This window comes from Rana temporaria, chromosome 3 (genome assembly GCF_905171775.1).
Source record: "Rana temporaria chromosome 3, aRanTem1.1, whole genome shotgun sequence".
Lineage (NCBI taxonomy): Eukaryota > Metazoa > Chordata > Amphibia > Anura > Ranidae > Rana > Rana temporaria.
Genome location: NC_053491.1, coordinates 220,261,683 through 220,287,920, shown reverse-complemented (window position 1 = coordinate 220,287,920; position 26,238 = coordinate 220,261,683). Strand labels below are relative to the sequence as shown.

Below are 26,238 nucleotides of genomic sequence, written 5' to 3'. Positions count from 1 at the left end.
TTTTTTTTTTATGAAATTCTATGGCCAGCTTTAGTCTATTAGCTTTAAATACTACTTATGCAAAACTTTATTTGCACAAAACGTGTACTATGTAAATCCGGCCTATGTCTACTAATCATTCACAAATATATAAACCAAATATTTGGGTTAATTAAAGCTGTCAGAATTGTTTTTTTTTAAATGCCTGCATATATTTTTTTTCTATTTAGAACAAAATCACCTGAGCTAAAACAAAAAAACAAAAAAAAAAAACAGTAACTGCTGGGTATAACACAATTCGTTTTCCAGTAATCTGATCTTATCGTACGCAGCACTCTTTAAACATTAAAGTGCCCATATTTCATCAGTTATCACAGTACAGCTACTGTACATATAATAAAATACAATATTTGACATGCTTCTTGGAATGTCCTATATCATTGAAAGTGTCTTATGCAAATAAAGTGCAACATAGTCCACTATTAATCTTTAGTGCTTCACTGCACCAATGTGCCTCCACCACCACTCAGGATAACTTAACAGAAAACCACAACCCCCTCAGAAAAATAAATAATCCAGGAACTGTCCAATTTCTCATTTACAAACTCTCCAGCATCATCATAAAAATGGCCAAAAGAGAGAAAAACTCCAATAGTGTAAAACCTTTCATTATTAAAAAAAAAAAACAGCAAAAAAAAAAAATATTTACATTCACGCCTCCTGAAAACGTCATCACGACGAAATGTATGTCAGAGTGGAGCTAAAGAAAGTGATGCCAACTTGCCAGTACAACCAGAAGTGGCGAGGTTCACCTGGACAGGGCCAGGCTGCAATATGACACTGTACTCTCTATGGACTTTTTATATATATATTTTTTTTATTTTAAAGCGCTGCACCATCTGCATTTGTTTCTCTATAGGGATTTTATGAATATTGACCCTGGTGTTCAGCTGCTATAGAAAGGGTTTGTTTGTAGTTTTTGCGCTGATTTAATTTCTCTTATTCTATATTTGTACAAAGCACTTTTAATTATAAAGGATATTAAGAGAAGCACTTTAATGCAAGCAATTTATGTCATATATTGGCCTTTATTATATGTACTTGTACTGTGAGGAGTGATAAAATATGGGCATTGCATGCCAATGTTTAAAGAGCTTTGTGCACTATAAGAACAGATAAAAAATTTCTACCCAAGAAATAGTGTTTTTATAATACTGTAATCTTATCCAAGTTTGAGTATGTATTTGTTGGCTTTGTTATGATCAAATGTCTGGGTATTTCTTCAGTCACACGTTGTGTTCAGTATTTTAATCTCATCCTACTGGTAGAGGAAGCTAACCTGCTAAGATAAAACTTGAACAACATCAGTGCTTCTGCTGTGAACTTTGAGGATGACATGCTCTACAGTGCTTGCAGATACAGAGGTCAGTGAGTGCTTTTTTAAGTTAATTTACTGCTTGTTATATATAAACACTTTAATGTGTATGGTTTGACCACAAGTTTACTTTAAGGGTGGCCATACATAACTCAAAAGTTATTCTTATGATATTGTACATTGCTTGTGATTTTTGAACTGTTCCTGAAATTCAGTAATTAAATTGCTTGTTATAGCACACAGCTTACAACCTGCTGGAAAATATTACTGTCCACATGCAAGATCCTTTCCAAACTATTGTATGTAAGTCACTGTTAACATCATGTTTACAAGAAAGTAGACCTTCTATACTGTAGCATATACCCCCCTCCTACCCCTTTATTGAGTACTTTTAAAGGTTAGGTTGTGTTTTTGTTTTTTTCCATTTTTCTTTTTGTTCTCTTTATACACAAGAATAGGTATATTTTTTTTTAGGGTTTTGCAACCCTATCCGGATGCTCTTTCAATGGTGCTTGTTAGCTGTAGCCTTAGTTATCATTAAGTTAGGAGCGCAGGTAGATACCTACCCATCTGCCACTCTCAGGGAGGTAACAGCCCATATTAATTTGTCATCTTCACTCACTTTAAAGCTATAAGATCTTGTGAGGATGGCTTGTATGTAACACCACACTTGACTTTGCATTCAAATATTAGGTATGGGCTCAGATAAGTTCCTCTGGAAAGCTTATCCCTCTGATGCTCTTTCTCCTGTTAATGTCTTGCTGGGAAATTCTAAATGTACCGTAAGTCCAAATATAAGTCAAAATGGTCAACACCAAATTCTCATAGGCAGAACCAGTAGAGGGGAAGAAGTCACCAGAGAAAATTAACAGTGCTGGGTATTCAGTACAGGGTATCAGAAGTCAAGTATAGAACCTTGGCTGCCCAATAACCACAATCCATACAAAAAAGGAGTAGTTTTAGAAAAATATTTTCTTTGTTAAAAAAATATCGCTGATATAGTTCTGCATTTGGCTTTGAAAAATGGATGTGCAATGGCATAGCTAGAAATTTGGGTTGGGATCTAACTTTATGTGAAGCTTTCAGTGGGACCTCTTATGCCTTGTACACACGATCGGAATTTCCGATGGAAAAAGTCAGACGGAATTTTTTCATTGGATATTCCAACCGTGTGTGTGCCCCATCAGAAATTCTGACGGACTTAGAAAGAGAACATGTTCTCTTTTTCTCCGATGAAAAAAAATTCTATTGGAAATTTCGTTTGTATGGAACTCTGACGGAGAAAAAAACATGTATGCTCAGAATCAAGTCGACGTATGCTCGGAAGCACTGAACTTCATTTTTCTCGACTCGTCATAGTGTTGTATGTCACCACGTTTTGGACGGTCTGAATTTGGTGTGACAGTGTGTATGCAAGACAGCTTGAACAAAATTCCGTCAGAAAAATCTGTCTGAGTTTATCCTGATGGAAATTCCGATCGTGTGTACGGGGCATTAGTGTACCTTCCACATGCAGGTTTCACGGAATAAGCGTTGCTAAGTATATTATTACATACTGAGTAACAAAGTAGGTTGTGGTGTTCCCTTGCTAATGATTTACTTTACAAATAAAATGGGAAAATATACACAAAGATAGACAAGATTTGATCAATGAAACTACAAAATGATGGAAAGTTACATTTTGAAATGAAAGAAGTTCCAACAAGTAGAATTCCATCATTACAAATAAAGGGAGATACTTCTTTATTGGGGCAATTTAGAAAATAAAGGCAGGAGGTAAAAATAATATATAATAGGCAGTAGCTAAAAGTAATCAACCCTTTATTTATCTGAATATGACCATGAAAACAATCAGTGTGGGTTATTGCACTTCAGCCTTTGCCTTAATAAATTATATATGCATACATATTTACTGTTGTTTTTACCTGGGTCTTTTAGGGCTGTGCACGTGCTGTCACTTTTATTTAGTGGTACCATTGACTGGTGCTGATCATGTTCTATTGTTAAACAACTGCTATGTATTTCTGTTTCTTCAGCTTTAGAACACCTTGCAATTTCAGGAGCAGTTAATAATAGGGTAGAGTTGTTGCATTCCGCAGTTTCGTGTTCTGCGTAGATAACACCATCACCAAGCAGTACTGCACAATGTACATCATTCCCAGTTGCATCGGGCTCTCCATCACTTGAAGCTTCACTTGGTACAGGCTGCTTGGAAACATTTGGCAGTGTACACCTAGGCAAGATTACATTGGATGTCTGCCTTCGTCTTCCACCTGTATAAGCTGTAAAAGACAGCAAAGTGAAAAAATAATAAAAATTTTATATATAAAAAATTTACCAAATATGCCGTTTGAGCCTCAATAACAATCATTTCAATATTATAACATTATGCAGGAATTTTAAAGTACTGTAGCAGTTCACATGTTCATTAATGAAGATCAGTAGACAAGAAGTAGATTCAAATTCTACCAAAAAAAAACCACACTGAACTTACACTGAACAACACAAATATATACTGTATATGTATATATATATATACACAGTATTTACATACATACACACACACTGTATATATATATATATAGGGTCAGATTCAGAGAGATCGGCAAATCTTTAGATAGGCGTAGCGCATCTCACATGCGCTACGCCGTCGTAACATTGAGAGGCAAATACAGTATTCACAAAGCACTTGCTCCCATATGTACGCCAGCGTAACGTAAATGGGCCGGCGTAAGCCCGCCTAATTCAAAGTAGCAAGGCAGTGGGCGTGTTGTATTCAAATGAATTGTGACCCCAGAATCAGAATCACGTCGCAAATACTCCCTAAGATACGATGGCTCAATGTGTACGACGTGAACCTAATTTACGCCCAGCCCCATTCACGTACGACTTACGTAAACAACGTAAAATCCGACGGCACTTCCGACGTCCATACCCTAAACGACTTAGACCAGCTTTTTGGTGGTTTAACTTTACGCCGGTAAAAACGCCTTATGTAAACGACGTAGATTATAGCGACGGGCGCAAGTACGTTTGTGAATCGGCGTATCTAGCTCATTTACATATTCGACGCGTAATTCGACAGAAGCGCCCCTTGCGGCCAGCGTAAATATGCACCCAAGATACGACGGCGTAGGAGACTTAGGTCGGTCGTATCTTGGCAAAATTCAGGCGTATCTCATTTAAAGAATCAGTGCATAGATACGACGGCGCACATTTGGACTTATGACGGCGTATCAGTAGATACATCGGCGTAAGTCTTTGTGAATCCGGGCCATATTATATACATAGTACTGGTGAGACTAAAGGTGACCATAGTTCTGCCAGCACCATCTTAACAGCATCATGGGTCCCTGGGCAAAGTACTGCACTGGGGGCCCCTACCAGCCTGCCCCAATTTACACATTTACTCTCAAGAATTAAAGTATAAATAGCAGATAGAATCAAACATGTATTTATTAGTACTTTCAATAAAATTTAATCTTAACAATAAGAAAACATGCCATAAATCAAAGACTAATCAACACAAATGACACAGTACAGAGGGGGAGGCAGAAGGGCTCAGTACGGATGATGAGGGCACAATACTGGGATCAGGACAGCACAGTACAGGTACCGGGACACTGCCTGGACACGGCCATCATGGGAAAGTTTAGTAAAAACTGTGACTGTCCCAGCCAATCCAGGACAGTTGGCGAATATGGTGTAATTCAAGGTTATAATGGGCCATGCATTAAGATGGCCCTTAATTCTGCCGTCAACGTGTCAAACAAGTGCCTATCTAATTTAATCCTGATTGAATGAATTGTTTAGGTTTGACATCATATTACATAATTTTAAGTACCGTATTTTCCGGCGTATAAGTCGACCTTTTAGATGCAAAAAAATGCATCCAAAGTCGGGGGTCGTCTTATATGCCGGATCTGTCTCCGTCAGGCTGCGGACATCCATGTTTCAGGCTGCGGGCATCCATGATTCAAAAGCCGCGCCTCCTCCTCAGACTGTTCCGTGATAGGCGGAACACTCATTTTCCCAGCAGGGCCTCTGTTCAGAGTTCCGCCTATTATGGATGCCTTCTCATCCCCGGACGAGAGGACGTCCGTGATAGGCGGAACACTGAACAGAGGCCCCGCTGGGAAAATTTGTGTTCCGTCTGAGAACAGTCTGAGGTGGAGGCGCGGCTTTTGAATCATGGATGCCCGCAGCCTGAAACATGGATGTCCGCAACAAAAAAATAAGGTAGGGAAATTGTCTTGGCCGGCACAGTAGAGGCATGTGATGGACAGTGGAGGCATGGGATGGCACAGTGGGGGCATGGAATGGCACAGTGGAGGCATGGGATGGCACAGTGGGGGCATGGAATGGCACAGTGGGGGCATGGAATGGCACGGCACAGTGGGGCATGTAATGGCACGGGACAGTGGGGCATGTAATGCCACGGCACAGTGGGGCATGTAATGGAATGGCACAGTGGGGAATGTAATGGAATGGCACAGTGGGGCATGTAATGGAATGGCACAGTGGGGCATTTAATGGAATGGCACAGTGGGGCATGTAATGAAATGGCACAGTGAGGCATGTAATGTAATATGAGTGAAAAATGCCTGTTTCTGTCAGCGGTTGTTCCTGTCAGCGGTTGTTCTGGCTACCCCTCAGCTTCCAGACAGACTAGTAGGAAGGGGGTAGTCTTATACGGCGAGTATATCCCAAAACCAAAATTTTTCCTGGAAAAATAGGGGGTCGTCTTATACGCCCAGTCGTCTTATACGCCGGCAAATACGATAAGTCTAAATGATATTGTACAATCTGATTGTATAGTGTATGGTGAACTTTAGGGCAAGTGTTAAAAGGCTTTGCTTCAGACCTGCTCTTCTTCCTATACATGTCTATGGGAATGCAAAAGTTTCTTGAAGCTGGTCAAATGCATGTCAACTGTAATGAATTCTGAATGATATCAGAAGCATTTCAAAAAGAATGCTGCATTTTCCCATCAAAGCCCAGTAAGAGAAAAGGTAAAAACAAGATGTTGATACATAGTCATATGACCATTCATTATGATTTATAACAGTAAGAAAAAATATAAGTATCACAGAGAAGACAAGTATGTAAGTATAACCACCATGTCAGCTAGATTGCCTAGAGACATAAGGAAAAGTAGGCCTTAAACATGACGCTTTAAAAATACTTTATAATCACGTTTATTTAAAAAAACAAGAGAAATTTCAACCCTTTATAACACTCATTATTTATAGTATGATGTTAATGTAAAACCCAGCTTTGGGAAAACTTAAAGCGGATCTCCACTCTAAAGTGGAGTCCCGCTGATCGGCACCCTCCCCCCCTCCGGTGTCACATTTGACACCTTTCAGGGGGGAGGGGGGTGCAGATACCTGTCTACAGACAGGTATCTGCACCCACTTCCGGCCCTACGATACGGGCAAAAGACGGGTTTTTTCCTCGTTTCCCGTCCGTCCCCCGTTGTATGCTGGGAACACTCGGCTCCCAGCACACAGCGGGAGCCAATCGGCGGGCGCAGCGCGACTCGCGCATGCGCCGTAGGGAACCGGGCAGTGAAGCCGGAGCGCTTCACTTCCTGGTTCCCTCACCGTGGATGGAGGGGGGAGCAGCAGGGTGACGAGCGATCGGCTCGTCATCTGCTGCGATCGGCGCTGGACTCCAGGACAGGTAAGTGTCCTTATATTAAAAGTCAGCAGCTGCAGTATTTGTAGCTGCTGGCTTTTAATATATTTTTTTAGTGGCACATCCGCTTTAAGTCCACCAGCAATTGCTTAAAATAGAAAAAGCAGCTCAAGTTGCAACACTCATTTTCCTCTCTGACACTGTCTCCCACAGTTATTCCTTTTCACCACCAGATGTACACAGTCCTCCATATGTCATTCAACCCAGAAAACCAAAGATATCCTGTGAGTGCAAGGCAACATTGACATGCCCCCCCCCCCCCCTAAATGGAGCATTACTATGGTATTCTACACTAACATACAGAGAACAGTCATGACATCATTACATCAGTGCCTCTCTCTGAATCTATGAATGTCAATATTGTGCTGGAATGTGCTGGTACTGCATATGGGCTCCTCCAGTCACCGGTCTTCCCAAAAAAGCATACATGGTGTGGCAGCTAGGGACTAGCACTAAAAGCAGTTTTCTCTATCTCCCAATCCCCAGCATTCTGCAACCCTTGCCTAACCTAAAGAAGGCAAAGGGAAAGCTGGATCTGCTCCACCTCCCCATCTGTTCCACCACTCCGTGCTCCATGCTTCACTGAGTACCCTCAGGCCAGCTTTCTTTCACTCACCAGTGCTCAGAGCTGGATCGTCCAAGCTGAAGGGCAAACTAGGCAAGGGCTGCAGCTGGAATAAAGCTGGTGGCACCAGTCTAAGGATAGTATATTCCTCCACAAGCAAGTCCTCGCCCCAACACCTGCAGTGATTGGTGCTTCTTTTAAACAGGCTGTGGTAAGTCAGTAAGGAAGTCTGTATCAGGGTATAACTACATGACAAATTAAGGTGGGCAGAAGGATTTGGCGCATTAAATAACACTGGTATGGGAATAAGGTTGAATGCTGTAACCCATAACAACCCATTATATGAAAAGGGGGGTTGGGAAATAGGGACGAGTTGGAGACAAGGGGACTAGAGGAGGGGGGGTGGAGTACCTATTCTCTGACAAAAGAAAACCCTTGGTAAAAGTGTGTAACAAATTTGAACACTACACTCTAGGGATCTCTAGGGGAAAGGGAAGAACTGGGGGAAAGGTAAGCCCAAAGTGGAGCTTTAAAATACATGTAAACCCTAGCTGCATGACATGACATTTAGTTTCTTAAGCATTATGTATTATAAACAATTGCCATTTTCTTAAAATAGTATGGTTGCTTTCATCTTTTCTTCCAGACTTTGTTGGATCTCTGTGCTTCCGACCTCCTGTAGTGTTTTTTGTGCAGCCATTCCCTGTTTACAAGCTTGCACTCTAGTAATGGCTGCATGACATTTCTGAGGATGAGTTACCTAATGGTGACATGACAACAGTGGACCATGGCTGGGTAATGTGTGTTGAAAGGACCACTTGTTTCCATTGGAAGTCTATACAACTGGGTGACAATGCAGGAGGACAACAAAGAGACATAGATGTGTATTGTCACCCTGTAATCGGAAGTGCCTGAACAAGTTTATTTATTGCTGAATGACCAGGTATTATTTTAAGGAAAGCTGCAAATATTAAATTATTGAAAATTACTTTTGAAATCACATGCTTGGAATGTCAACTACTATGGTTTCGCCAATAAAGTTCACATGGTTAAAGAATGCATGACACTAGCAGCCGTGAGGGATGATTTTCCACATTTACAGAAACACTATGGGATTGATTTACTAAAGGCAAATAGACTGTTGGCTTTGCAAGGACATTTTCCCCTAGCTTAGTGAATGAGGTGAAACTCTGCTGACTTCCATCATCATCACCATACACAAGCAAAAGTCTTGATTTATTTTATTTTCCTGGCATGTGATTGGGTATTCTTTGCAAAGTGAATTTTCACCACATTCAATAAGCTATGGTAAAATGTTCTTACAAAGTGAACCGCAGATTTGCCTTTTGCAAATCAACCCCTAAGGCCGCGTACACACGGTCATTCTAAACCGATGAGAATGGTCCGACGGGCCATTTCCATTGGTTCACCGCTGAAGTGGCCTGATGGTTTGATGTGCGTACACACCATCGTTCCAAAAACCGATCGGGTCAGAACGCGGTGACCTCAAACACATGACGTGCTGAAAAAAACGAAGTTGAGTGCTTCCAAGCATGCGTCGACTTGATTCTGAGCATGCGCGGGTTTTGAACCGATGCTTTCTGTACTAACCATCGGTTTGGACCGATCAGGCAGCGGGCCATCGGTTCAATTTTGAAGCATGTTTTAAAATTTTGGACCGAAGGACAACAGACCGATGGGCTATACACACGGTCGGTTTGGACCAATGAAACTGAACCTCGGTCCATTCTCATCGTTTTTTTTACGACCGTGTGTACGCGGCCTGAGAGTATGCATGGTTTTAAAAATAAATGTTCTACTTCTTATTAAAATTTTAGTTTAAGCATGTATAAAAATAATTAGAATTGACTTAGTAATTGGGTTAAACAATGTAGTAAGTAGCGTTGAATTTCTTGTCAGTTAGAGGTTCATGGTTTTATTTCACAGTATGTAGTAAAATCAGAAACTTGACTTGGTTTATTGACGTGACCAGCACACAAATTATATTTTTTTCCAAGGCACTATGGGCCTGAAATAATGCCACCGATCAGATTCAAGCTTTCCTTCACAACTGTCATTTTAATTTTCAAGTGCAGGTTTGAATCCTTTTATGCAGCTTTTAGACAGCATTTATTCCAGACACTTTAATAAATGAAAACCATGGTTTCATAGAAGTCATATATGAATACATTTTAAGTACGTTGACAGTTGTATAAGCAGCTGCTTTCTGCAAATAACCTTCTCCATGACACATAGATAAAATAACAAGCATTTCACCTGATAAGCAGCACGCAATATTGTGCTGAGTGAAGATATTCAAATGCTGGGTTGGTCTATACACTTTGGAAATAAGGTTTGTTCAGTAATGATTAGAGATAAGTGAACAACAAAAAATCCACTTCTTCGCCAATGTGTCTGACCCTATCAAACAAACCCATCCACTAATTTGAATTCAATAATTGGAATGTATTTCAATCTGCTTTTTTATTTTATTTAACTTTTTAAAGGTCTCTATTCAAATTTAAGAAGCAAAGTATTTTTTTTGCTCCCCCTCCCTAAAAGACAAAATATCAAACCAGGCATATGGATTGGTGCTCTTCTGCTGCCAGTATCGTGTTTCCAGGGAAAATATCTTAAAGTAAACTGTAAGGCTTTTTTCGGCGTATAGTTACCCCTGCTCTATGAGGCATACACAATGTTAAGTATGGACGTCAGGCCAGAGTGGAATTTTCTGTTTACGTCGTTTGCGTAAAACGTTCGCGAATAGGGCTTTGCGTAAATTACGTTCACGTCGAAAGCATTGACTATTTGCGACGTGATTTCGAGCATGCGCACTGGGATACCCCCACGGACGGGGCATGCGCCGTTAAAAAAAACGTAATTTACGTTGGGTCAACATGTATTAACATAAAACACGCCCACAACTAAGTCATTTGAATTGCGCACCCTTACGCCGACACATTTACACTACGCCGCCGTAACTTACGGCGCAAATTGTTTGTGGATACGGAAAATACGCTCTAAGTTACGGCGGCGTAGTGTATCTGAGATACGCTACGCCGGCCTTAAATATGCGCCGATGTACGTGGATCTGGCCCATTATGTGCAACATCTAGAGATGCTTCCCTTGGAGCAGTTTCATCTACAGCAAATTCTACACTACCTGCGTTCACAAATTAAGCCCTGATCTCGTATTGAGACCGTCATTTAAAAATAAATGCTTTCAAGATACAATGCAACAAGGGTGCATCTCAATGTTGTATAGCAGGGGTGCCCAACCAGATGTGGCCCACGACCTCCTGCTCTGGGATGGCGGGTTGGCAAGTCGTAAAAGCCAATGCTTGCTGTATAGCGCCAACTCCTGTCACAGGCGGAGCGATAACAAATGTTCTCTACCTGGGACAACAACAGCTGAAGATACCCGAATGGAAGACTGTTATTGAAGGTAAGTTTATTACTAAAATCGATGTATGATTGGTCTGACCCAATCAGACCCTCCATTCACCTCTATTGAACCACAGATGTAAATGGCACTTATAGCCATTTACACCCACCTACCTCCAATCCGATCCGGAAAAAAAAAAGGGGGGGGGATCCGTCCCCTTCCATCTGGGCAGATCGAATCGGAGGGCCCATAGAGTAAAGCGGGCTGTGTCAGCTCTGCAGAGTTGACTTGGTCCGGTCATCTGGCTGCTCTGCTCATTGTGGCCCGTGACCGGTTACCAAGTCACTTAAGTGGCCCTCGCTCTTCAAAAGGTTGGGCACACCTGTTGTATAGGTTATTTATGTCCCCACCCTCCAAACTATCTTTTTAAATAGCTTGACAAAAATGATCTTGATGTGGAAATTGGGGAAGCGGAGTACTCGTATTTATAAAGGTATCATGAATGTGGCCTTGATTGAGGCAGGGACTAAAGTTTACTCCAAATAGTATTTGGTACCGGCTTTTGAAAATGTATCCAGGCTCCCCCTCCTCTTGCATCCGGGGGAGTGAGAAGGTGGGGATAATTTTACATTCATGTGGACCTGCCCCAAGGCGTTTTTGGATGCAGGTTCATTCTTTAATATATTCTGTGGCCATGGTTAATATCACCAAGGACGCTCGGATTGCGCTCTTAAATCAACCAGTGCCAGTGGAACACATCCCAAGACACACACAAACTTTGATTTATTTTCTGTTTTTGAAGGCTAAGATCGCAATTGCTGCTGCTTGGAAAAGTCCTGGCTTTATTTATTAAATTGTTTGACACCATTTGGAATCCTTGGCTCTCTTATTTGTAGGTGCCGGAGAGCTAGAGGTGCACGTGCAGACAGACATTGCTGGTCTCCTGGACGAGCAAACCATTTCCTTCTTTTTCTTTATATCTCTTTACCCCCTATCTTTCGTAAGCACGGCCGTCGCATTCTCTTACGTCGTCTCTAGTCTGCTTTTTCCGGTGTATAGTTAAAGCTGCTATTTTGCGGCGTATAGTTAGACTTGCCATGTTAAGTATGGCCGTCGTTCCCACGTCGAAAATGTAATATTTTTTTTTTTTGCGTAAGTCGTCCGTGAATCGGGATGGACGTAATTCACGTCTAAGTTAAAAAAATTTACGTCATTTAGCTCAATTTACGGCAGGAAATTTAGAAACGGAGCATGCGCAGTTCATTCGGCGCAGGGACGCGCTTCATTTAAATGAAACACGCCCCTAATCGCCGATTTGAATTCCGCCGCCAGAAATGCACTACCCAGCCGTAACTTACGGCGCAAAATCTTTGAGGATTCGAAAGAACGCCAGGTAAGGTACGGCTGCGTAGCGTATCTCTGATACGCTGCGCCAATCTATTTCTATGTGGATCTGGCCCTTTGGTTCCAACCCCGTGTCTTTGTGCGATGCAGAAAAGGTGAACGGATGGACTCTACATGCCTGGTTCCCACTGTAAAGCATAGAGGAGGAGGTGTGATGGTGTGGGGGTGCTTTGCTTGTGACACTGTTGGGGATTTATTCAAAATTGAAGGCATACTGAACCAGCATTCCATCCGGTTTGTGTTTAGTTGGACCATCATTTATTTTTCAACAGAACAATGACCCCAAACACACCTCCAGGCTGTGTAAGGGCTATTTGACCAAGAAGGAGAGTGATGGGGTGCTGCGCCATGGGGAGAATGCCAAGAGTGTGCAAAGCAGTAATCAAAGCAAAAGGTGGCTACTAGAATATGAAATATATTTTCAGTTGTTTCACACTTTTTTGTTATGTATAATTCCAGATGTGTTAATTCATAGTTTTGATGCCTTCAGTGTGAATCTACAATTTTCATAGTCATGAAAATAAAGAAAACTCTTTGAATGAGAAGACGTTTGGTCTGTACTGTGTGTATATATATATATATATATATATATATATATATATATATATATATATATATATATATATATATTTTTTTTTTTTTTAAAACAACCATTTTTTTCAGAAGCAGTGATTTTATTATGCTTAAAGTGCAACAATAAAAATTAACAATTCCTTTAAATATAGTGCCTGGGGGGCGTATCTGTAGCATGCAGAAAACATGCTACAGCAAAAATGAAAAAAAAAAAAAAATAGTCAAATCCCATTTAAAATTACTTCCGGCTATTGAATAAAAATAAAGAAAAAAAGCAATTTTTTTTACATTATGATTTCATTGGCTAGAACATTAATCGCAGCTGTCCAACTCCTGAATTTTTTTTTTTATAGAAACATAGAAGAGTAATGGGAGAAAATAAATCAAATAAAACTCCTAATCATTATTAGTAAAACTAAAAATCCTTTAAAAGAGTAAAGCCTCGTACACACGACCGAGGAACTCGTCGGAAAAGACACATCGTTTTCCTCGATGAGTTCCTTGTTAGGCTTGTCGAGGAACTCGACAAGCTTGCTTTGCGTACACACGGTCAAGACAAAATCTCCTTGTTCTCAAAGGCGGTGACGTACAACACGTGCAATGGCAGGGGAAGTTCGATTCCACTGGCACAACCCTTGGAGCTGCTTTTGCTAATCTCATGTTACTGCGTGTTAAGTAAAAGTTTGGTAAGAGACGATTTGCACTTTTCAGTCTGTTACAGCGTTAAAAATGTGTTATTTCCATTACAAACACTACTTTTACCGAAGGTGCGCTCACGTCTCATACTTTATTCTGAGCATGCGTGGGTTTCTTAGCATACACACGATCGTTTTTCTCATCGAAAACATGCCCGACGAGGAACACGACGAGGAAATTGAGACTCCCGTCGAGGAAAAAGAGAACTTGTTCTTTTTTTTCATTGTCGAGTTCCTCGACAGTTTCCTCGATGAAAAACATACACACGACCGGTTTCCTCTGCAAAAAAGCTCTCCCACCAAGTTTCTTGGTGGATTCTGTCGAGGAAAACGGTCGTGTGTATGAGGCCTTAGCCCATGGAAAACATGATTTCATTGTGGTTGGAATCTGAAAGGCTAGGCTTTTAAAATCTACTGGAAATCAAGTGATAAGGTCTTTCTACCACTGTGTCTGTGTCTTTCTTCCACCTCCTCCACCTTAAAATTTTGGATGTTCCCCACCCAAACTGGGGGATTCTTACTGTTCTTTTGCAATCTCTATATTAATACATGAGTCAAAGAAAATGGGACAAATGAAAAGGGGAAATACTGTAATGGCCATAAAAGGAAAGGTCCCATAGTGATAATAGCAACATTCCGTATATACTTGAGTATAAGCCAACCCGAGTATAAGCCGAGACACCAAATTTTACCACAAAAAACCTGGGAAAACTTATTGACTCGAGTATAAGCCTAGGGTGAGAAATGCAGCAGCTACTGTAAGCAGAAAAGAAGGTCAACAACGCCTCACTGTGCCCAACCTCACTGTGCCCATCCTCACTGTGTCGATTTGCACGCCTCACTGTGCCAAACCTCACTGTGCCCATTACAACCTCACTGTGCCCATTACAACCTCACTGTGCCCATTACCTTACTGTGCTCATTACAACCTTACTGTGCCCATTACAACCTCACTGTGCCCATTACAACCTCACTGTGCCCATTGCAGCGTACCTGAAATTCTTGACAGGCTGCGCTGCGGGCGTCCATTTTTTAAAACTCGTGGCTTCCCCCTGGTCCTGTCCCGTTCCATCATAGGCGTTTGACACTGTGTTCAGTGTTCCGCCTATCCCGGACATTCTTTCATCCTCGGACTCAGTTTACCAGCAGACACTGTGTTCAGTGTTTCGTTAATCACGGACGTTCTTTCATCCTCGGACAAGAGAAGGTCCGTGATAGGCAGAACACCGAACACATTGTCTGCTGGGAAACTGAGTCCGAGGATGAAAGAACGTCAGTGATAGGCGGAACACTGAACACAGTGTCAAAAGGCTATCACAGAATGGGACGGGACCAGGAGGAGGCCGCGAGTTTTAAAAAATGGACGCCCCCAACCCCTCTGGTACACTGACTCGAGTATAAGCAGAGAGGGGTATTTTCAGCCCTAAAAAAAGGGCTGAAAAACTTGGCTTATACTCGAGTATATACGGTAAGTGGTCTAACCTCTCCAGCAAATAGGGAGCAAAAAAATTAAACACAAGTTTTGGGATGACTGATTCTTGAATTTTTTTCAAAATAATGTGTAATATTCCATCACTATTCTATTGTACTGTCTGTTATAGTCTTCATTTTGTTAAATCAATGTCTAAAGCCTTGCAATATACAATCGATAAGTGAATGAGTTCCATAAAGAACAGAATTTATACAGCAACATTTCAGTGCTGTATTTATTTCAGCAGATTACTATCCAGTATACCGTGTCTGTTATATAGGGAATGTATGTATAATAAATACAGCTTTTAATAATTGTACTGTCCATGTTGGTCAAACTGTGGGCAGACCACTGTTAACCTCCCTGGCGGTATGATTCTTTCAGAAAAAACATGCTGAAAGCGGTACCATTATTTGCAAGGAAATTTGGCGTTTTATATTGTAGGTCTGTAATTTTTAGAAATAACTCACTTAAATCTGACCAAACAAGATTCTAATAGGCATCCTGGGTATGACATTTTTTTAAAAACAAAATTATAAATTATAATATAATAAATAATTATAAATAATTATAACAAATAATAATATAATTATAATACAAATTATTCAATAATGTAATCAAATTAAAATCACTGAAATTTGCTCAGTTGCAGAATTGTTGCTGTCATTATTTTTTTTTTTTATGACGAATTTCCCCACAAATCGCTATCGCACAATTCTGCAAGTGATTATAATTTATTATCGCTGTTTTTTAGCTGATCTAAAACTATTTTTGACATAAAGGGACACTTTTGGTTGCTATGGACAATCTACAGTTTGCAGGGAGAAAGAAACGTTTTTATTATATAAAATGACATGCAGGGCACAGGACAGACCACTAGGGACAAGGGGGGTGTGTTTTTTTTACATACAGTACTGTAATCTATAAGATTACAGTATACTGTATGTAAGGTGTTTGTTTACGTTTTTGAATTTGGCGCCGGTCTCCGCTCCCGGGCGTCGTAACGTCGCAGGGAACGGAGGGCCAGATCCACAAAAACCTGACGTAACTTAAAAAATCCAATTTAAGTTACACTGGCTTAAAGTTTCTACCTAAGTGCCTGATCCACAAAGCACTTATCTAGAAATTTCAGGCTGTGTAACTAAAATTCCGCCGGCGCAAGTCGTTCCTATTCAAATGGGGCGAGTCCCATTTAAATGAGGCGCGCTCCCGCGCCGGCCGTACTGCGCATGCGCGTCGGCCGTACTGCGCATGCGCGAAGTTACGTTACGCCGAGTTTTGAGGATCGCGACGGCTTAAAGTTGCGTCGGGGAAAAAAAAAATGACAGCGGCATGCATTCCTGAGGGAGAACTCCATGCCAATTTTCAAAGAAAAAACCGGCATGGGTTCCCCCCCCAGGAGCATACCAGGTCCTTAGGTCTGGCATGGGTTGTAAGGAGACCCCCCCACGCCGAAAAATTGACGTAGGGGGTCCCCCTACAATCCATACCAGACCCGTATCCAAAGCACGGTACCCGGCCGGCCAGGAAGGGAGTGGGGACGAGCGAGCGCCCCCCCCCCCTCCTGAGCCGTGCCAGGCCGCGTGCCCTCAACATGGGGGGGTTGGGTGCTCTGGGGCAGGGGGGCGCACTGCGGGCCCCCCCACCCCAGAGCACCCTGTCCCCATGTTGATGAGGACAGGACCTCTTCCCGACAACCCTTGCCATTGGTTGTCGGGGTCTGCGGGCGGAGGCTTATCGGAATCTGGGAGTCCCCTTTAATAAGGGGGCCCCCAGATACCGGCCCCCCACCCTAAGTGAATGGATATGGGGTACATCGTACCCCTATCCATTCACCTGGAGGCAAAAAGTAAAAGTTAATAAACACACAACACAAGGCTTTTTAAAATATTTTATTATTCTGCTCCGGACGCCCCCCCTGTCTTCGTTATTAGCTCAATTACCAGGGGGGGCTTCTTCTTCCGCTCTCCGGGGGTCTTCTTCCACTCTCCGGGGGTCTTCCGCTCTCCGGGGGTCTTCTCCGCTCTCCGGGGGGGCTTCTCCGGACTCCGGCTTCTTCCATCTTTTCCCCTCTTCCGCTCTTGACTCGGCTCGGCTCTTGACTCGGCGAACCCCGGTTCTTCTGCAGCTCTCCGGTGCCTTCTTCTTCAGCGCTGGCTGCCTGCTATGTTTGTGTGTTAGCTCGATTTCAAACAGGCAGCCGGCGCGGTCTTCTGTGGCGTCAGGGTCTTCTGGTCTTCTGTTCTTCCGATGTTGCCTCGTCGCCTGTTGTCGCTGTAATGATGGAAGCGCGCCTTGCATCACATTTATATAGGCATCACCGTCCCATCATGCTCCGGTAGGTACCCACGGGCCTTTACAAGGTGTGACTAACTTTACACTTTGTAAAACGAGCCCTAATTTTACACTTGCAAAATAACACTTACGGCGCAAAAAAGAAGCTAGAAAGCTTTGTGGATCGCCTTAAGTGCTAATTTGCATACTAGCAACGGCATTTCGACTCGAAATGCCCCCAGCGGCAGATGCGGTACTGCATCCTAAAATTAGGCAGTGTAAATCAATTACACATGCCGGATCTTCTGTGTAACTTTGGAAAAAGCCTTTTGAGGATCGTTTCCAAAGTTACACACAGACTGAACAGCACTTAAGTCGGAGTATCTCTTTTGAGGATCTGGCCCGGAGATCGGCGTCACACGGAGGCACTATGTGAATCGAGCGAGGTCCCGCTCGCTCACACAGCGCGGTGGCATCGCTGGATCCAGGGACAAGGTAAGTAAAAAGTGCCTGTGGATCTAGCGAGGCAAGCCCGAGACTGACTCGGGGTTACCGATCGTAGCAGGAAAATCTAACCCCGAGTCATTCTCGGGAACACCGCCAGGAAGGTTAAAAAAACACTGAGGGACCTTTATCAAGCAAATTAGCAAAAAAAATTGCTGCAAATCAGGCTGCCTCGCAGCCTATTTATGCAACAGTTCTATAATCTGTCTGCTTCTCCTGTTTAGCATTGCCTTGCTGTGTGTCATAATTGATAAATGTTCTCCATTGTGCTAAATTTTCTTCTGCATCCAGTGCAATGTAACAAAGCTTGCAGCTTACACATGGTATAACTTGTGATCTTTTCACTTTTACCCCTTCCCACCACGGTAACACATATATGCAATGTCATGGAGGGGGGCTTTTCCCCAGCACAGAGATCAATCACAGAGATCATTGGTTCTAGAACCCTCCCCAGAATTGGGAACAGTTTCCATTGATATGACACCAAGATTTTTTTGCCTTTTGAGTCTAAATGTTTTTTCTTATGCCCCTTTCACACTGGGGCGTTGGGTGCGTCGGCGGTAAAGTGCCGCTATTTTTAGCGGCACATTACCGTTAATTTTGCAACGCTGTTCGGCCACTAGCGTGGCACTTTTAACCTCCTCTGGCAACCGAAAAAGGGTTACAACCACCCGCAAAGCACTGCTTCAGCAGCACTTTGGCGGCAGTATAGCCTCAGTGCCCATTCATTTCAATGGGTAGGAGCGGTGGAGGAGCGGTATACACACCGCTCCTTCACCACTCCAAAGAAGCTGCTGGCAGGACTATTTTTATCTCCCTGCCAGCACACTGCTCCAGTGTGAAAGCCCTCGAGCTTTCACTGGAGTGTAATGAGCGGCTCTTTCAGGATGCTTTGCAGGCGCTATTTTTAGCGTTATAGCGCCTGCAAAGCGCCTCAGTGTGAAAGGGGTCTTAAAAGCGAAAATGTAAAACGCAAATGTAGATGGATTGGTCAGATCACTTTACCTTATCAACTGCCCTAAGCTGGTGTAAAACTACTGTTGGCCAAGAGTATTCTTAGGATGTTAAAGTTGTTATGTCATGGGAGACATGTAGGTGACACAAAACCCCTTAACCCTGCTTTCCAACTGGCACCCTTAAAAAGGCCCCATCACATCTTTAAAAAAAATATACCATAGGCAGCGAGTAAAAACTTTGCTGTCTTCATTTGCTTCACATGGGATTCTTATCCAACTCTTCTGGGTGTGTCAGTAAGCATGCCCCTGCTGGTCCAAGTGGTCCCACCAGTTTCTGTGCCCTATAGTGACATAGCAGCCAGCAGGAAGAACCATGTCGACCAGATAGATACATGTTAGATAACATAACAATGGCACCTGCAGCAAAAATTACACTCGCCACTTACCACATAGGTAGGTATTCAGCTTCTCTGTTGTAGGGGACATATTACTTTTTGTTAAAGATGTAACAGGGTCTCTTTAACCTTGGCAAGAGGTGTACAAGAGTCCAACACCCATCTATACTTGCAACAATATCTTTTTTGAACAACCCCAATGCTGAAAAGTCTGTTATGTGGTACCAGCATAGTGGAAAATTGTGAACTCTTGGCATTATAGCCACAAGGAAAACCAGCATGTATGCTAGTATCTCTGGGTAAGGGTCACCCTGCACTGTTTTTTCTTATGTAAAAAATACTTTTAAAATGTTAGCTCTTCTGTAGTCAGTCTGATAAAATCACTAGATCATTAATGTGGACATACAATTACATGAAGCTTTTGAAAATTCCTTTATTTCTGGTATTTGATAAAAAAAATTGTAAAGTAACATGTGGTATTGCTTATTTTTCAATTAAGAAAAATTAAGACAACGCAGCAAGAAAAAAATATTAATAAATCTAGCTCTCACTGCTTTTTTAATTTATGTTTCACAATAAACATTTACTTACTTACTGATATTCCATGCTTCAGACAAAATGTACCTTTAGTGCAAACAACAAATTGTTACCTCATGTCAAAATGTTAATTCATCATCTATCTTAATCTTCCCATATTCTTGCTCTTTAAATAATTCTGACCATTTGGCTTGGCTAAAAGGAATATAGACAAGTCTATAATAATATATTCCCTCTCTATATATTATCCCATACAAGTTAAATTGGTTAAACAAAATGACATCAACTACATATAAAATAAAATCGAATTATATTATTCTGCACCTGTATAATGGTCAGTTATCCAAACTTGACATCTCTATTGTCACATGAAAATGATATACTATGTAAAGATTTAAAATAACTATCTACGCATGATTAATTAGGTTTGTAAGTATTGTTGTTAAACTAGACTATATTTCTAAAGATTTCAATAGTTCAAAGTTTGCCCTATGGCTGTCTGGCCAATACATCTTCCCGCACACACCGCTTACAAGCATTTTTCTTCTCAATATGTTGTCTTTGGTTGGTGCGACATTGTTTGAGTACAGGTCTGTTTGGGTCACTGTGTTTTTCTTTACATCTCAGCAGTGGTGCTGAGTGCAGCACTTTGACCATACATCTTCCATGTCATTCCTATCAAAGGCACATGGATGTGTCCTGGTGACCAATCAGGAATAGCCCTGCATCCTCACAGAGGGACATATTGGCAAACCGAGTGTTTTTCTTAATGACAGTCATTGTTCAATGTGAACAAAAGAAGGTCTTGAATATTTACATGTCGCCTTCTATATGGGTCACCTATATGGCACATTCATCATATCTAAAATCAGAGGAAGAACACTGCATACATTTTGCCAAAAGCTGCCATTGTCATATGCACACGGATGTCTGCTGACACAGAAATGGAACAAAAGTTTTGATTAATCACTTTCTCTCCCTACTTCAGTGTGATTTCATAATCCCGATAATAAGGAGCCTTTTCAGCCTTGCAGCTTTACAACGTATAGAAGACACATATCACACGAATCCATTGTTTACTATCTGTGCCATCATAAGAAGTATTTGGATTTATAACATGGGTTGAATTGTTTAGGAAATACTGTATACCCAGACTGAGGTTTAAAAGTTGATTCTGCCTAGTTGGACTTAATATAACAAAGTATCTAGTCTTATCATTGGTTGCTGTTTTTCTGGCAGCATGATTAATACATAATGTGCTTTAACTGTGTTTAATAAAGTAATTTTGCATATTTTCATATATCAACCAGATATTAATTAAAGTACAAGTCTGCTGTGCAAACACAGTTGCTTATCTGCACTCACAAAATGCACCTATCAGACGTATATGCAAATGCATGCTGATTGAGCCAAAGCTTTGAGTCAAAGGATGTTTGATAAAAAAGTAATAAGTCAAAGAACACACAAAGAAAACACACCTATGTGTAAATTGCTCACATTTTAAATATTGCTATTAAAAGAAACCATCCCCACCCCCCACCATCTAGTACTAATAGGTATTTAGTACAGCAAGAACATATTTTAAAATATTGTTGTGTTTCAAATGCTATGCTATACTAGCCTTTAGCTGCTTCAGTACAATACACACTATAAGTAGCTAGACTGTGAACATTTTAGAGAAAGCAATTGTTTTATCATAAACTTTCAAATGAAACCAGTACGCTTCTGTTCCAATCCCATTCTTCATCACATGCCTCCAGCGGGTCATTTTTATTTGCATTTTTTTTTATTGTCAACTTACTGTGGATCAGTGTAAATATGTATTTTTTTCCCAAGGACACTTATTTTTATACCATGTACACAATTATTTTGTATTGGTCAATATTGTAACGTTTCTGAGATGCCAATATTTTCTATCCATGACCACAGACTATTTGGCAAATGGGTTCAAAGAACCTCTTTCCAGTCCATTTGCAAGCTAGAGTGGTAGAGAACCCCCACAAATAAGAAGCATACCCTGGGACGATTACTTTATGTTTCAGTGAAAAAGTTACTGAAATAAGAAACACGGTAGACGAATCAACCTAGCAGGGTCATACTCCTGAGGAAGTCACATGACCGTGATGATACGCGTGGAGTGGAGCCAGGTGACGCTGCCATAACTGGAAGTGACACAAGAGCCTTTGAGCCCTTCTGTCAGTTTTAGGAGTTTAAAGTATTTTATTGTACTGTAATGTAAGTTACCATCTTTTAATATAAAGTAATTGACAAAATCTATAAAATATACTTTATAAGATTATTTTTTAATTAAATACTGCACTATGTGGATACCTTTTCTTGCATGAGCTACTATAAGGAAAAGAGAGGATGCATTTAAAGGGCCATACTCACATTTGTTAACAGAGGGTCAGAATGCAAGGAAAGAGGGAGAAAGAGGTAGAAGAAGACAGAGGAGTCTGAGATTGCTCACCCCAGCATAGGGGACTGCGCAATTAAACCTAGCAGGAGAGGTCATAAGTCAAGGTGAGTGCATAGTTTTATTTGGATCCTATTGCTGCGGAGTCTCTTAATGCAAGCACTAGCACCTGTTATCTGGATCACATTGTTGAGAACCACTAAATGAACTGCACTATATCGTTTAGCGGTAAATATGTTTTTATTGTTTTACAGCAAGACAAAAGCAATAACATTGGTAGGGACGTTTGTTCAATTTAAAGGTTTTGATACAAATTGTAAGGCTAAACCAGGCCCATAACAAGAATACATGAGTTTGCTTGAGGTGAGCAAACGTCCCACATGTTGGTAAAAAATCGAGGTGCATGAATGATAAACAAAAAAACTTCAAAACATTTTAGGAGCAAGAAAGGTGAAGTAAAGAGGGGAAAGGAGAGGAAAGGGGGATAAGTGAGGTCAGGGGAAAGCGTGGAAGACAGAGAAAGGGGGGGGGGGGGACCTTGAGAAACCTGCATGGCCAGGTAGATAAGTATCACATAGAATAAATTAATCACAACCGGTTTTTAAGGGTAGTAGAAGTGGAGAAATCAAGCCAAATGTACCATAAGATGTTGAACTTCTCAAATGAATGATTGTCTACCGCCAGCATCTCCTCCATCCTCATTATATCGTTGACAGTAGAAACCCACAAGGATAGGGAAGGAGGTGCATCTGTCTTCCAAAATAAGGGGATTAACTGCCTGGCTGCAGAGAGAAAGAAGCGTAGCAAGCTGTGTTTTTGAGATGCCACTGAACCCGGGAGCATGGACAATAGTGCTATTTCTGGTGTAGATTTTATTGAGTCATTATATATAGTGTTATAGACTGTGAAAACATTAGTCCAAAAGGGCTTGATCCTGCTGCAGTCCCACCAGATGTGCATATAGTTCCCCTCCGCTGCACCACCATCTCCAACGGGTGGGAAAATCCTATGCCACTTTATGGTATGCATAGGCGTGCACAGCCTATTGCATTAGGGTGTGCACCCCAAAGCTTAAACACACATACGTGTGTGTGTGTGTATATATATATATATATATATATATATATATATATATATATATATATATATATATACACTGTATATGTCAAAAATGTGTTAATACGCTATCTGTAAACCACTCAGTGGTGATTACAAAAAGTGATATCAATAAGTAATAAACTGCTGCAACTTCATGTGAGACACACACAATCAATAGACTAAAATATAAATAAGCTGCGCTGAGTAAAATGAAATTGATATATTGACATATAAACCAGTCATATGGATCAAGAAGGGCTATGGACCCCCTGAGTGAACAATTCACCCATATAAGTTTCTGAAGAGAGAATGTTCTTTTAGCATACAAACATAAGAACAACAATCCATATGAAACTCTTCAACAAATTCATCCAAGGTGACATATGACAGAGAGATCTTTGGTTCCAACCCCCGTGTCTTTGTGCAATGCAGAAAAGGCGAACGGATGGACTCTACATGCCTGATTCCCACCGTGAAGCATGGAGGAGGAGGTGTGATGGTGTGGGGGTGCTTTGCTGGTGACACTGAATGAGAAGGTGTGTCCAAACGTTTGGTCTGTACTGTATATAAAATTAACTGTAACAATCTAAAAAAATAAAAATTCCAAAGTGCTATAATGATGTGAGCCTCTCAACTAAAAAAGTTGTTGCACTTGAAGTTAATTTGTATTGCAATTATTTGTAGAGGGGTTTCCACAATCCCTGCTAAGTTTTATTTGTTATGTCTTGTTTTCAGTTTCATGTGTATTATATGTGAAGTTGAGTATCACAGAGACCGGTATTGTGGTAATATTGAAGTTTATTGAGATATCCATACATTAGAGGGTTTTACTATTATTGTTAAGTTATTGATTAGTAGGTTAGCGATCGCTTTTTCTTTTGTGTTGTGGGAACACGTAACAGTGCTTAGCGGCAGGCCTTTTACTGACACTATTTTATTTGACCTCCAGTAGTTAATTGTAAATAGTAGTGTGGTGATTAACTGTCATACTGAAGATTGGTATGTGGCATTAATAAACATTAACGAATTTCAGTTGTGCCCCACCAGCCTGACCCCCTCAGGACAATGTGCCTGGCTGCTGAAATCACCTCCCCATCCCTGCACTCAGTGCACTGATTAGCAGCACTGATGGGTATTGATTGGCAGCACTGATGGGCACTGACAGGCGGCACTGATTGGCAGGCATGTACTGGCCATCGGGACTATCGGGAGTTTCCCGGTGGGCCGATGGCTCAGTGGGTCGGTTGTGAGATACACACCGCCAAATGTAGCATTAAAACAACTTTTATTCCACTTAAAGAACGTTACTAACAAAGTTAGTAGGGTGAAAGGCATAGAGACACTGTGCAAGATTCCAGGCTTGTCATCAATCTGAATTAGGAGCCGCCAGTGGGGAACCGATTGGGCCAGTAGATGCAGAGCTTATGTGTGTACTACTACTTCCAGGTGGTGGAGGAACGCACGACGGGGTGGATGTGATGTCATCAGTCGGAAATGATGGCCTGAAGGATGCGTCACCTCCCACATCTTGTATCATTTCCGGCCGATGGCATCATGTCCGCCCCATCATGCGTTCCACCGCCACCAGGAAGTAGTAGTACACACCAATGCTCTGCATCTACTGGCCCAATCGGTTCCCGCTGGCGGCTCCTAATTCAGATTGATGACAAGCCTGGATCTTGCACAGTGTCTCAATGCCTTTCACCCTACTAACTTTTTCAATAATGTTCTTTAAGTGGAATAAACATTATTTTAATGCTACACTTAGTTGGCGCTGTGTATACCTCTCTCCTCCCCTGTCACATTGTGTGTTGGGGGGGTACATAGCCGAGTTGGAGGTGCCCATAAAGTCCTGTAGTAGCACTGCGTCTGGTGACAAGTGACTTGGTAGGTGACAAGCTGCTTCTGGTGGCAGGCAACGGAGCAAGTGATATGCGGCATCTGGTGGCAGACGAAGTAGCAAGTGACGTGGCAAGTGACGCTCTGCATCTGGTGGCAGGTAACGTGGCAAGTGAAATGCGGAATCTAGTGGCAGGCAACATGGCAAGTGACACACTCAGGAGTCAGGACTCCCACTGATTCTGCATTATGGTGAGTTGAACTATTTCATGTTATATTACAATGTAATAATGGAAATAATGTGCTTCACTCATCCTGACACCATATCAACCATGGTGCCGTGATGATTGAAGCGTTAACACCAGGTGTTTGGAGTTAAGTGGGCCGGTCTGGATGAAGTCCAAGGCCAAATTTTTGTCCCAGTCCAGCCCTGCTGATTGGTAGCAATGGTGGGCACTAATAGCTGCCCCTGAGTGACACTGATAAGTGGCACTGATTGGCAGCACTGATGGGAACTGATGTCCACGGATAGGCAGCACCGATTGTTAGCACTGATTGCCACTGAATGACAGCACTGATAGGCACTGATTGGTGGCACTGTTAGGCAGCAATGATTTTCACTGTTTGGAAGCAACGATTGGCAGCACTTATTGGAACTGATAGGCAGCACTTATGGGCACTGATTGGCAGCATTGATTTGCACTGATAGGCAGCATTGATTGGCACTGATAGGAAGGCAGCATTGATTGCAATTGATAGGTAGCATTGGTTGACACTGATAGGGGGAGTTTCACATGCAGAAAATTGAGGCTTGCAAGAGCCACTCAGTGTGTGACACTGTCATGTAAAGTAACTGCTTACTGGCGGAAAGACCAGCTGTCACAGCTCAGCCATGATGTCGGGGGTGGGCGGGAACAAGCAACTATCAACACCAGCCAATGATTGGACTGCTTAAGACCCGGACCAATATGCAGGTAAAGGACCAGGCCCCTTTTTGCGATTTGGCACTGTGTCACTTTAACTGACAATTGCGACGTGGCTCCCAAAAAAAATTGGCGTCTTTTTTTTCCCC

At 41.8% G+C, this 26,238-nt stretch overlaps 1 protein-coding gene across 1 annotated transcript in view; it reads right to left on the bottom strand.

Moving 5' to 3' along the window:
• Positions 1 to 26,238, bottom strand: part of LOC120932122 — a 106,243-nt gene that overhangs the window by 2,093 nt on the left and 77,912 nt on the right. The window contains exon 3 of the mRNA XM_040344278.1: positions 3,280 to 3,636. Within this exon, the coding sequence (XP_040200212.1) occupies positions 3,280 to 3,636 (357 nt within the window). The remainder of the gene's footprint in view (positions 1 to 3,279; positions 3,637 to 26,238) is intronic.